This window comes from Paroedura picta, chromosome 4 (genome assembly GCF_049243985.1).
Source record: "Paroedura picta isolate Pp20150507F chromosome 4, Ppicta_v3.0, whole genome shotgun sequence".
Classification (NCBI taxonomy): Eukaryota; Metazoa; Chordata; class Lepidosauria; order Squamata; family Gekkonidae; genus Paroedura; species Paroedura picta.
The window spans coordinates 73,369,939-73,383,107 of NC_135372.1; the positions used below are offsets into that span (position 1 = coordinate 73,369,939).

At 43.5% G+C, this 13,169-nt stretch overlaps 1 protein-coding gene across 2 annotated transcripts in view; it reads left to right on the forward strand.

Annotated features, from left to right (window-relative positions):
- DNAI4 (dynein axonemal intermediate chain 4) overlaps window positions 1–13,169 on the forward strand; it is a 74,950-nt gene that overhangs the window by 11,861 nt on the left and 49,920 nt on the right. For both annotated transcript variants that reach the window (XR_013230214.1, XM_077333411.1), the window contains exons 2-3: window positions 9,885–9,975; window positions 11,839–12,040. Coding sequence is in view for 1 of the 2 variants with exons in the window: in XM_077333411.1 (XP_077189526.1) it covers window positions 9,885–9,975; window positions 11,839–12,040 (293 nt within the window). In the remaining variant the exon portion in view is untranslated. The remainder of the gene's footprint in view (window positions 1–9,884; window positions 9,976–11,838; window positions 12,041–13,169) is intronic.

Sequence of the window (13,169 nt, forward strand, 5' to 3'; positions counted from 1 at the left end):
AGCTTCCAAGAAAAGTGTGTATCCAACCTTTGCTTGAAGACTGCCAGTGAGGGGGAGCTCACCACCTCCTTAGGCAGCCTATTCCACTGCTGAACTACTCTGACTGTGAAATGTTTTTTCCTGATATCAAACCTATATTGTTGTACTTGTAGTTTAAAGCCATTACTGCATGTCCTCTCCTCTGCAGCCAACAGAAACAGCATCCTGCTCTCCTCCAAGTGACAACCTTTCAAATACTTAAAGAGGGCTATCATGTCCCCTCTCAACCTCCTTTTCTCCAGGCTGAACATTCCCAAGTCCCTCAACGTATCTTCATAGGGCTTGGTCCCTTAGCCCCAGGTCATCCTCATTGCTCTCCTCTGTACCCTTTCAATTTTATCTACGTCCTTCTTGAAGTGAGGCCTCCAGAACTGCACACAGTACTCCAGGTGTGGTCTGCAGTGCTGTATACAATGGGACTATGACATCTTGTAATTTTGATGCGATGCCCCTGTTGATACAGCCCAAAATGGCATTCGCCTTTTTTACCGCTGCATCACGCTGCTTGCTCATGTTTAGTTTACAATCCACAAGTACCCCAAGGTCTCGTTCACACACAGGGGCTTTACGCACCGGGATCTTTGTAGCAAATTGGTCACTGAATGAAAAATCGCCATTTAAAATAGTGGAATTTGTCGTTATGCATACCTGCCTTTGTAGTGGAATCCAGTTGCATTTTGTAGCATTTCCCACAGGCTTCCGGTCTCGGCAGAAATCGCTAGAAAGGAAGCGCTATTGCCAAGCTCGTCCCGCCCCTGGCCGTCAAGCAGCCAATGGGCAGCCGTTAGCATGCTCCCAAACAGCCCCTTTCCCTTTAAGAAAGGTTTAAAAAAAAAAAAAACCAGACCCATTGCAACGAATCTGTGTTAATTCGTTGCAACGGAGAGACCCATCCAGCTGCCTAGTGTGTTCGAGCTGTCGTTTGATCGTTGCCACGCTCCCTCCGAGTGAAAAAAAAAAATCCCCCCCCCCTCTCACGGGCCCGATTTTCGGCTGAATGAATGTGTAAAAAATAAAGGGAAAATACATCAGCAAACGGGCTTCTCTGTTCTTTGTGCTTAGTGACTGAAGGGGAGGGACTGAAGCCGGGGAAGCCTCTAAACTGAAAGAGGCTCGCTGGTGCGTTTATCCCCGCTCGCTCGGAGAAAAAAAAATGGCGATCGCTTCGCCGGAAGATCAGAGAAGAGAGCCAGGGGGAGGGACTTTGTAGAAACCGCAACAATGTTAACGCACAGGTCTTTTTCGCTAGTGTTGCAGATTGGTTGCAGGAGTGTATCGCTTTCCGGAGGGTGAATCCACTTTTGGGGATTTCCCTGAAAGCGCTACAAGGAAGCGCTTTTTGCAGATTGGTTTCAGGTGTGTGGCATATTGTCGACGACGTTGTGCAAAACAGCAAATCAGTAGCGTTTTCAATTGGCAACCATTGTGCTATTTTGAAGGCGTGCAAAAAGCCCCACAGTGTTACCTAGAAGCGTATCCCCCATCCAGTAGGCATGCTTTTCATTTTTCTGACCCAGATGCAGAACTTTACACTTACCTTTATTAAATTGCATCTTGTTCTCATTTGCCCATTTTTCCATTGTGTTCAGATCTTGTTGAACTCTGTCTCTATCTTCCGAAGTATTGCCAGTCCTCCCAATTTGGTGTCATCTGCAAACAAATCCAGTTTCTGGGAATAGAAACCTCTTTGATGGGACTTTTAAGTTCTAGTGAGCTATGAAAATTTAATTAGTTTAGTGACATGAAGTATGTTACTGAAATGAAAGGAGGACTTGGATGTTGCTAACCTGGGAGAGATTTTGGCATTCTGTAGGCCTACAAAACAGAGATTTTCCACCAGGTGTACGGTTGAGGCCAGAGACAGAGGAGGAGTGGGCAGGAAGATCTGATGTCACGCTAGTTCCAGCATGGATGTGACTAGTTGTCGTACTCTCTGGCGCACTGGCTGGTAACCTAGTATTTAGTATCTTGTTGTCCTGTGTGTTTTTAATTTCTTAATTTTATAATGGGGATTTTAATGGGGTTAATTGGGATTGTTATGATATTTTATTGTTGTAACCCGCCATGAGCCGGCATCCCAAGAGTGGCGGGTAATAAATTAAATGATAATGATAATGATAATGATAATGATAATACATCAAATTACAGTATAGGTTAGGATTTATTTAATTGGCTCAACTTGTTGGAGATACAAAATCTAATTTCTTGTTGGAGGTACAAAATCTAGTTTCTTGTTGGAGATACAAAATCTAGTTTCACAGACCAACATCTGTCCCCCCTCCCATGCTGCAACATAGGGAACTACAACCAAAAATGTTTACAAACTGCCAAACAAACTGTTGGGTATGCTGGGGTGAGGATGATACACTATATTCACAAATACTAGGAGCCTGCCAACAGCACATACCAGAAATGTGTTACCCATTATCTTCTGTCATGTTGTCTGAAAGGGGTGATACATAGATTTTGTATGCCTCTGTACATGCCATATGAAACCCAAATTTTTCAGTGTTCTGGTTTGTGTTCACCAATGCTGAATATTCATGTGTTGCCCTTTCAAACAATGTGGTGACTGTTTGTATCAGGGGGACCTATGTGCAGCTGCCAGCCTCCCACTGCATATAACCACAGGTTCTGAATAGGGCCCATGTGTCAGAATTATCCTAATCATGATGATAAAATATTTTTAGAAACCCATGAAATGTTATAATAATGTTGGTAAAGAGCCAATAAGGTTGCACCTTGAAACACAAACACTTAAATATTTAAAGTGAGAAAAAAAGACAGTGGTGGCTCTTCCTACTATTCTTGGCATCTATTTCCCTCAGTGGATGTGGCATGACCAATTCCATGATTATATGTTTAGCTTGTCAGATGGTAACTTATTGTTTGAAATCGAGAAGAAGAAGAGTTGGTTCTTATATATTTTTCCTACCCAAAGGAGGCTCAAAGCAGCTTACAGTCACCTTCCCATTCCTTTCCCCACAACAGACACCCTGTGGGGTGGGTGAGGCTGAGGGAGCCCTGATATCACTGCTCGGTCAGAACAGTTTTATCAGTGCCGTGGCAAGTCCAAGGTCACCCAGTTGTTTGCATGTGGGGGAGTGTAGAACTGAACCTGGCATGCCAGATTAGAAGTCCACACTCCTAACCACTACACCAAACTGGCTCTCAAGAGGAATCAAGTGTTGAAATATATAATTGGTTTTTCTCTTTCGCTTAACCTTTTGGGAAACAATTTAATTGTATTAGGCCAGTGAACAACTAGTAGAATACACAACTCCAAGACTTTCCTGTTTTGGCTTTTGTGGAAAAACTTCATAGTACAATACTTGGTTTGTACATTTTGGCTAAAAGTAATGGACCAGAGAGTATTGCCAACTCCTGGTTGGGAAATTCCTGGAGATTTGAGGGGCATAACCTGGGAGGGCAGGGAGGAAACTCAGCATGGTATAATGCCATAGAACAGGGGTAATCAACCTGTGGTCCTCTAGATGTCCATGGACTACAGGTTGACTACCCCTGCCGTAGAAGATACCCTCCAGAACAGACATTTTCTTCTGGGTGTGTAGTGGTTAAAAACAGCAGACTCTAATATAGAGAGCTGAGATTAGAATAATATAATAATAGCATTGGAAGGGACCTCCTGGGTCATCTGGTCCAACCCCCTGCCCTTTGCAGGACACTCACAACCCTATTGCTAATCCACTGTAACCTGCCACCCCCTTGAACCTTCACAGAATCAGCCTCTCCATCAGATGGCTATCCAGCCTCTGTTTAAAAATGTCCAAAGATGGAGAACCCATCACCTCCCGAGGAAGCCTGTTCCACTGAGAAACTGCTCTAACTGTCAGGAACTTCTTCCTGATGTTTAGACGGAATTTCTTTTGAATTAATTTCATCCCATTGGTTCTTGTCCATCCCTTGGGGGCAATACAGAACATCTCTGCTCCATCCTCAATGTATCAGCCTTTTAAATACTTGAAGATGATTATCAGATCCCCTCTCAGTTGTCTCCTTTCCAGGCTAAACAGACTAAACTCCCCCAACCTTTCCTCATACGTCTTGGACTCCAAACTCCTCACGATCTTTGTGGCCCACCTCTGGACACACTCCAATTTGTCTACATCCCTCTTGAACTGTGGTGCCCAAAACTGAACACAGTACTCTAAGTGAGGCTGAACTAGAGCAGAGTAAAGTGGTACTATCACCTCCTGTGATCTGGACATGATAGCCCAAAATCTCATTTCCCTTTTTAGCTACTGAGTCACACTGCTGACTCATGTTCAATGTATGATCTACTAAGACTCCAAGATCCTTTTCACACATACTACTGCCAAGACAAGTCTCCCCCATCCTATATTGGTGTCTATGTTTTTTCCGACCTAAATGCCGAACTTTAAAGAGATTGATTTCTCATTCTTCCACATGCAGCCAGCTGGGTGATCTTGGGCTCATCATAGCCCTGATATTGCTGTTTTCACAGAGCAGTCCTGTCAGAAGCTATCTCAGCCTCACCTACCTCACAGAGTGTCTTTTGTGGGGAGAGGAAGGGAAGGCAATTATAAGCCACTTTGAGACTCCTTCAGGCAGTGAAAACCATCTATATAAAGCCATCTCTTCTTCTAAATGTCAACAATACCCATCAGTTCTCTACATATGGCAAAAAGGTCTAACCCTTCTCCAAAGGATAAATGGACATAGATCTGACATCAAGAATCACAAGACTGAGAAGCCTGTAGAGAAGTTGCTTTTCTAAGACATTCAGAATAACATTTATTGCACAGCAACTTCAGACTAAAAAGGGAAATTGCTGAGTTGCAAGTTATTACAACACTCAGAACAACAGAATCCCCAAGACTTAACAGAGATATTGGTTTCTTATCTTGGTACGTGTGCTAAATTCACTCAGTCCTTACATTTGTATTCTCACCAATCCCCCTAAAGGGCTATACATCCTCTTTATTTTATTTTATTTTATTCTTATTTGGAATAGTAGATTGCAAGGTTGTGAGGATAAAATGGAGAAGAGGAGAACAATCTTTCCCCAGTGGGGAAAAATGTGTCATATAAATGAAGTAAGTGAACATGGTCCAGAAGTTAATGTAGCATTAAAGAGGTATGAATGAATCAGCTTTAACTCCTGGCAGTTCTGGTCACTTGAATATAAGAAGAAGGTGAGGTCCAGATTCCAGATGTATGCAATTCCATCCCATGGAGTATTTTTCAATTTATTCAGTCCATTATTAACTCAAAACAGGTATTTAAGTACACATTCAAGTGGTCTTTCAAGTGCCTTAAAAAGGTAACTTTCGTGTTTCTTATTTGCTCAGAGATATTCTTAGCTGAGCACCATGAAATCTTTATGGTAATCTTTGAGTGTGTTTCCTTACATATTTATAGCTGATTCAAGTTAATAAGCATGCAAGCCATTGGGGTGGGTGGGTGTTTGCTTCTACATCATCACATGACCTGATCAGATGTGCAAATTAGCAAAGCTTTGCAGCACTAATGCTCTCTCTGGACCTCTTTCCTCTAAAAGTTGTGAGCCTGTAAACAGTGCCATTCTTAGGCATTTTGCAGTAACTTATGAGTTATGGAATAATCTTCCTGATTGTGTAAAAAGAGCATCTTTGCTGGGCTTCCATAAGCTTTGTATTTCCAGACAGTCTTAGGAGTCTTCTTGCTTTATCTGGTGGAGTTGGTCTTAGATTTTGTATTGTTTGCCACATAAATATGTTGTCATAGTCAATATCAAACCAAAGACATTTTTGGCAAGTACGATTTTGGACCTCACAGTTGCCACAATAACCAAGATGCTGTTCCAGAAAGGCTGTCCTGAATATGTTGTAGGCCATGATCTGATGGTTTGTATGTGTCAGGATGTTGATGATCTGGGACTGGGAAAAGTTTTTTTTTTGTCATGAACATATAGATTGCCAACATTTCCCTCTCAACTCAGATGCTACATCTTCTATGACTAGTTTTGGAGTTTTGCAGATGTTATTTATGAAAATTTTGAAGAGGATTTCGAAGAGGCTGGGAAACTAGAGATCAAATTGCCAACATATGCTGGATCATGGAGAAAGATAGGGAGTTCCAGAAAAACATCTACTTATCCTTCATTGACTATGCTAAAGCCTTTGATTGTGTGGAGCACAACAAACTGTGGCAAGTTCTTAAAGAGATGGGAATACCAGAGCATCTTATTTGTCTCTGGAGAAACTTATATGCAGGTCAAGAAGCAACTGAACATGGAATCACTGATTGGTTCAAAATTGAGAAAGGAGTACGGCAAGGCTGTATACTGTCGCCTTGCCTATTTAACTTGTATGCGGAGCACATCATGAGAAAGGCGGGATTAGAGGAATCACAAATTGGGATCAAGATTTCAGGGAGAAATATCAACAACCTCAGATATGCAGATGATACCACTCTAATGGCAGAAAGTGAAGAGGAACTAAAGAGCCTGTTGATGCGGGTGAAGGAGGAGAGTGCAAAAGTTGGCTTGAAACTCAACATCAAGAAAACAAAGGTCATGGCATCCGGCCCTTTGAATTCCTGGCAAATAGATGGGGGAGAAATTATTATTATTATTATTATTATTATTATTATTATTATTATTATTATTATTATTATTATTATTATTATTAATTAGATTTATTTCCCGCCACTCCCCGTAGGCTCGTGGCTGGTCACAACAGTCCTATCCCCATTAAAATACCCATTAAAAGACTTTAAAAACAATCCCAACAAGCGGAAGCTCTCATTATTCCCACCCCTGTTATCAGAGCGGCAGGGAGGGTGGGGAGGAGATCTAACTTACTAGGTCCGGGCGGGGGGGGGAATGCTGGCACTCATTTGCTGACACCGGCCTCAACCAAAAACCTGGTGGAAGAGCTCCTGGTGGAAGAGCTCATTCCACCAGGTAGGGGCCAGGACCGAAAAGGCCCTGGCCCTCGTCAAGGCCAGGCGGGCTTCTCTACGACCAGGAATGATCAGGAGATAGTGGAGATAGTGACAGATTTAATTTTCCTGGGCTCCAAGATCACTGCAGATGGGGACTGCAGCGAAGAAATTAAAAGATACTTGCTCCTGGGGAGGAAAGCTATGGCAAATCTAGACAGCATCCTAAAAAGCAGAGACATCACCCAGCCAACAAAAGTGCATTTAGTCAAGGCTATGGTATTCCCAGTTGCAATGTATGGCTGCGAAAGTTGGACCATAAGGAAGGCTGAGCATCAAAGAATTGAGGCTTTTGAATTCTGGTGCTGGAGAAGACTCTTGCGAGTCCCTTGGACTGCAAAGTGAACAAACTGGTCAGTCCTAGAGGAGATCAGCCCTGACTGCTCCTTAGAAGGCCAGATCCTGAAGATGAAACTCAAATACTTTGGCCACCTCATGAGAAGGAAGGACTCCCTGGAGAAGAGCCTAATGCTGGGAGCCATCGAGGGCAAAAGAAGAAGGGGACGACAGAGAATGAGGTGGTTGGATGGAGTAACTGAAGCAGTAGGTGCAAATTTAAATGGACTCCGGGGAATGGTAGAGGACAGGAAGGCCTGGAGGATCATTGTCCATGGGGTCGCGATGGGTTGGACACGACTTCGCACCTAACAACAACAACAAATTTATGAAGATAGAGGTAAACTGATATGTGTTTATGGACAGCTCTCCGACCTGAAGCAACTACTTTATTTGCTGGCCTATAAGACTACTTCCCCCCCCTGAAAAACATGCCTCCAAGTAAGGGGGTCATCCTATACGCCTGGTGCACTTCAGTTGGGATAGACATAGCTGCCCATAGTGGCCTCCCGATGCTTGCTAGGTGCCCATAGTGGCCTCCCGGTGCCCATAGTGGCCAACTGAAGCCCGTCCACCTCATTCTACAGACCATCCAGTATCATGCGGTATCCAGCGTGGCTGCGGCGGGTTATCAGCATGGCTGCGGCGAGCATCAGCAGCGAGACAGGGGTGCCAGCCTTTTCGACATGACCGACCCATTCTGCTCAGTGGGCACTCTGGCCCGCCCCTTGTCTACACAGAGCTCGCACATGCGCACTTGCACACTAGTGCCGGTCACAGGGAGATGCAGGGGCGGGCCGGGTATATAACAAACTCTATATTTTGAGTGGAAACGTTGGGGGGTCATCTTATATGCCTAGTCGTCTTATACGCCAGCAAATACGGTATCTTTTTTAGCAATGGACTTCACAATGCCCAAGGATGAGTCCTTTCCACAAATCATGGCACCACATCTGTTCCCATATCCAGTGAAGTGATATTGTCACCCAGTGCAACATCAGCTATAGCAGCGATCCCCAACCTGTGGGCTGCGGACCACATGTGGTCCTTCGACTAATTGGAGGTGGGCCCCGAAGGATGCCTTCTTCCCCCCCCCCCGGGCCCTTTACTTCATCTCCCCCAGCCCTTTACAACACACTTCATTGTTGTGGCGTGTCTGTATCTTATTTTGAAGGTATGTTTAAACATTACCATAGTGATCAGAGAGCGCTAGGGCAGTGGTTGAGAGTAGAGGAGTAAACTACCCCCCCACCGGGCCTCAGTAAAAGGCGTTGAGTGGTCCCTGGTGATAAAAAGGTTGGGGACCACTGAGCTATAGTATCAGGTCTCATCTGCACTCTGACCAGTGTGATATATATCATGTCAGGTCTGCATGTGGGCTGCGGACCACATATGGTCCTTCGACTAATTGGAGGTGGGCCCCGAAGGACGTTTTCTCCCCCCCCCCCCGGCCCTTTACTTCATCCCCCCCAGTCCTTTACAACACACTTCATTGTTGTGCCGTGTCTGTATTTTATCTGGTGATAAAAAGGTTGGGGACCACTGCTGTAATGCACTATAGCATATTGTGTCCTGGAAAACCAGGCTTCTGTTTTCTCTTTGTAATAACTTGCCCCTCCTTCACAACTGCACAATACCATGCTGCTTATTATAAAATGGGTATAAATCTCTCTGCAAATGGAACATGACCATGCATCTAAAGAAGTAGATTCAGACTCATGAAACTTTATGCCACCATACATTCGTTAGTTGAAGGAACCTCTGGACTCTTTGTCATTATGAAAAGGAAAGTCACTAGGAAGGAAGTATGTGAATACCTGGAAATAGTCTCCAGAATACCTGGTGCCACTCTATAAATGTCCCTGACTTATTGTTTAGTCATGGTAGGGTTTTGATTTAGGAAAACATATAACTATGAGAATTAAACTCGTTAGAGGAAAAAGGGGGAGGATGAGATGGCACATTTATGAGAGAGCAAGGCACAATTTACAAAAGTAGTTCAAATTTACAAGCAGAAAGGATTGCATATTCTTCCTCATGTCAGTGACTGATCTTGGCAGTAAAGAAACCTGAATTGAAAATATGCAGATAGGGAAAAGCAGTTTCTGGTTTCTGCTACAACATCCATTGTAAAGAAAATATAAATCATTTTTCTCCCTCAGGGTCTGGGCTGGGAACAAAGAAAAGTGACCCAATCTGTTCTCTCAGTCTGCTCTTTCTCTCTCTCTCTTTCACCTTCAGCCAATCACATGACTGAATGCTGCAAGGTAGCTGCCATGGTTACCATGCAAACACCTTCTTGTTTGAGCTGTTGAGTGAAACAGGAACTGTTCTGAGAGCTTTTTTTCTTTTGGGGGCTTCGATTTTGAATCAGCATCCACAGGGCATTGAGCTGGTCCCATTTCTCAAAGGGCTGGCACAGAGGCCTTAGAGCTTGGCGATATTATCCTCTTCTTTAGTGGTAGGCAACGGCTGCTGCTGCTGCTGCTGCTGCTTCAAAGGCTCAGAAGTGAAGTTGTCTCCCTGCTGTTTCCTATACTCAGGATCTGCTGCCAGTTCTACCATGTCCAGCCATGTCATACCCAGTGCCATCCAGGGTAACAAGGGCAAGAAACAAAGCATTATCATCAATATGTAAGTGTCACTGAGTGGCTACAATGGAGCAGAGACTGGGGAGAGGGAGGGGTGATGTTCAGTGTAACAGGAAAGGGAGAAAGTCATGCATCCCCAGTTCTGCTCCTCTTGAATTCAGAGGGCACTACTGAGAATTATGATTGCCTGAGTCAGAAGATTTAAGACTTTGAGGGGCGGGGGGAGGATTGTGTGTGGGAGATTGTGCAGGTCTTCAGGCAAATTCCGAGGACAACAGTACAGTACATTTTTATTTGGATCAATTAAAATATCACAAAAACTAAGGAAATATTTGAATTCCCCAGAACTCTTCATCATGCTTTTGATCAGAACAATAAACAAAACAAAAAAATGGGGGGATATTTGGGGGCTTCTCGCACAAGGACCAATGTTGCCAAATGTTTTCAGAAATCCCCTACTTATCCTCGCAACACTTGGCCACAGTGATCCATGCAATGGTCACTTCCAGATTAGACTTCTGTAAATCGCTCTATGTGTGCCTACTCTTGTCCCTGACTCAGAAACTATAGCTGGTACCAAATGCAGCAGCACAGGTCCTCACTGGGTTATCTTGGAAGGCCCATGTCCAGCCATTGCTGAAACAACTGCACTGGTTACCGGTATGTTTCCAAATCAAGTTCAAGGTATTGTTTTTGACCTTTAAGGCTATACGTGGTCTGGGTCCTACCTATCTGCAGGACCACTAGTCTCCTTATGACCCCCCCCCCAGGTCACTTCGCTGTGCAGATCTGAAACTGTTGAGGGTCTGGGGCCCCCTGGAAGTACACCTGACCTCGACCAGGGCCAAGGCCTTTTTGGTCTTGGCCCCTGCCTGGTGGAATGAGCTCCCAGAAGAGCTGAAGGCCTAATACAGGATCATGTATTCGCCATCTGTGTTGTTTTATCTGTTTTATTGCATTTTATGGGTTTTATATTTTTATATTGTGAGCCACCATGAGCCAGCTTGTCTGGGAGTGTTGGGATAAAAGTCTAATAAACAAACAAACAAACAAACAATAAGACTTGGTTCTTATATGCCTCTTTTCTCTACCTGAAGGAGTCTCAAAGTGGCTTACAGTCGCCTTCCCTTTCCTCTCCCTACAGCAGACACCATGTGAGGTGGGTGAGGCTAAGAGAGCCCTGATATCACTGCTAGGTCAGAACAGGTTTACCAGTGCTGCGGCGAGCCCAAGGTAACCCAGCTGGCTTCATGTGGGGGAGTGCAGAATTGAACCCGGCTCACCAGATTAGAAGTCCACACTCCTAACCACTACACCAAATAAATAAATAGCATATGGTCTATTAACTAAAGCTGGCCCACTAAGGGTCTCCTAGAGTTCCAATAACTAAGTTACTGGGCAATTTGGTATGCTCAGTACCACCACAGGCGTTCCCTTTCTGTCTATATTTATACAATATGAATTCAGTGGAGTTACTCACGCCATCACCCATAAGCTTCTCAATTTTGGTACTCTTTTAAAATTGATATTACTTTGAGGGTGAATTCCATCAAAAGGATAGTTTCAGGATAACAGCAGTGAATAATACTTGACAACTGGATACACAATACAAAACAGCTGTTATAAGTTATTGCCATTAGTCAGGTTAGGTAAATTCCTCTTTTACAAGGACATACAAGGAGTGTGATAACTCTTAAAGGAGAATGTAGAAGCCTATACAATCTCTAATGTCTGTGGCATTTGCTGAAAAGAATTCCTTCCTTTGCTCCATTATATTTCATTGCAAGTATTTCTCCTCTATATCCTCTCAAGTATTTTAGGATCTACAAAAATTTGTAAAAGGCATCTGCTAGTGCAAAATAATATTGTTCCACTTTGAAGCTACTAATATATGGCATAATCTCAGGAACATGAGGGACCAAACCAGAAGCTCAAAGGACCAAACTGTGGTGAAGAAATCAGGATCAACATCTTCAACGAGGCGAATGAGTTACACTAGTACTATGCAAGCCAGCAGAGTGGGATCTGTGGCTCGAAGGAGCATTGTGTTTTTAGATGGGAAGAATGTGGACAAGGGATCTCTTGCAAGCAGCAAACACGTTGTCCAGGTAATGAGCCAAGGTTATTGATGTCATTCCTGACGAGGTCTGAAAAAATGGAGTCGCATTTTGTACTGTATTGCGGCACTGAAAATAATGCCATACATTATTTTGCTGCATCATTAGAGGGTCATGGTTACCACATAGTAATTTCTAATTGATCAAATGAACCCTATTCTCAAGTCAGCAACCAGAATTTCTTAAAAAGGAGTTTTCAGCATTCAAAGAATACAATAGCTCTCAGTAATGAAAAAAATTGTATTTTTAAACATCAGAATAGTGTTTAAGCATAAGGATGCCCAGCATGGAAAAGTAGAGTCAACACAAAAGTGAAGAGAAAAGGCTGAATAAAAATATCTAGATAAATTCTCTAACTTCTGTAGTCTACATGCTGACTAGACCGTTTTTTCATCTTTTAGGGGAGGGAAGTATTTAAAATTTACTGTCTACTTGGAGCAATAGTTATTTGCAGTGTTAATGGCCTGCAAGGTTGCTTAGAAAAAAGCCAGCACAAGAATGCAAATTATGATAAAATGATAAAACAAATAGAATAAACATTAAAAATAACCAAATCTATCAGAGCCATATTCAAACTGCATCTACCTCTCAGCCATCCTCAAAGGCCTAGTGAAATAAAAATGTCTTACACTGCTTTGAGCCCCTTGTGGCGCAGAGTGGTAAGTGGCTGAAAGGCTGTCTGAAAGCTATGCCCACGAGGTTGGGAGTTCGATCCCAGCAGCCGGCTCAAGGATGACTCAGCCTTCCATCCTTCTGAGGTTGGTAAAATGAGTACCCAGCTTGCTGGGGGGTAAAATGGTAATGACTGGGGAAGGCACTGGCAAACCACCCCATACTGAGTCTGCCATGAAAACGCTGGAGGGCGTCACCCCAAGGGTCAGACATGACTCGGTGCTTGTACAGGGGATACCTTTACCTTACACTGCTTTATTAAGAACTGCAGACATGCAGATAAATTTGAGTTGAATGTGTCATAGTAAAAAAAACCCTCAGAAATAATACCGCATTAAATCCAGTGGGGCTTACATGTAAGTGTTCAATTTTCTTCTTATTAATTTAGCTTAGCTGCCTATCCCTTGGTTTCTGGCATGGTAGGAGTAGAAGAGGGCTTGTTTAGAAT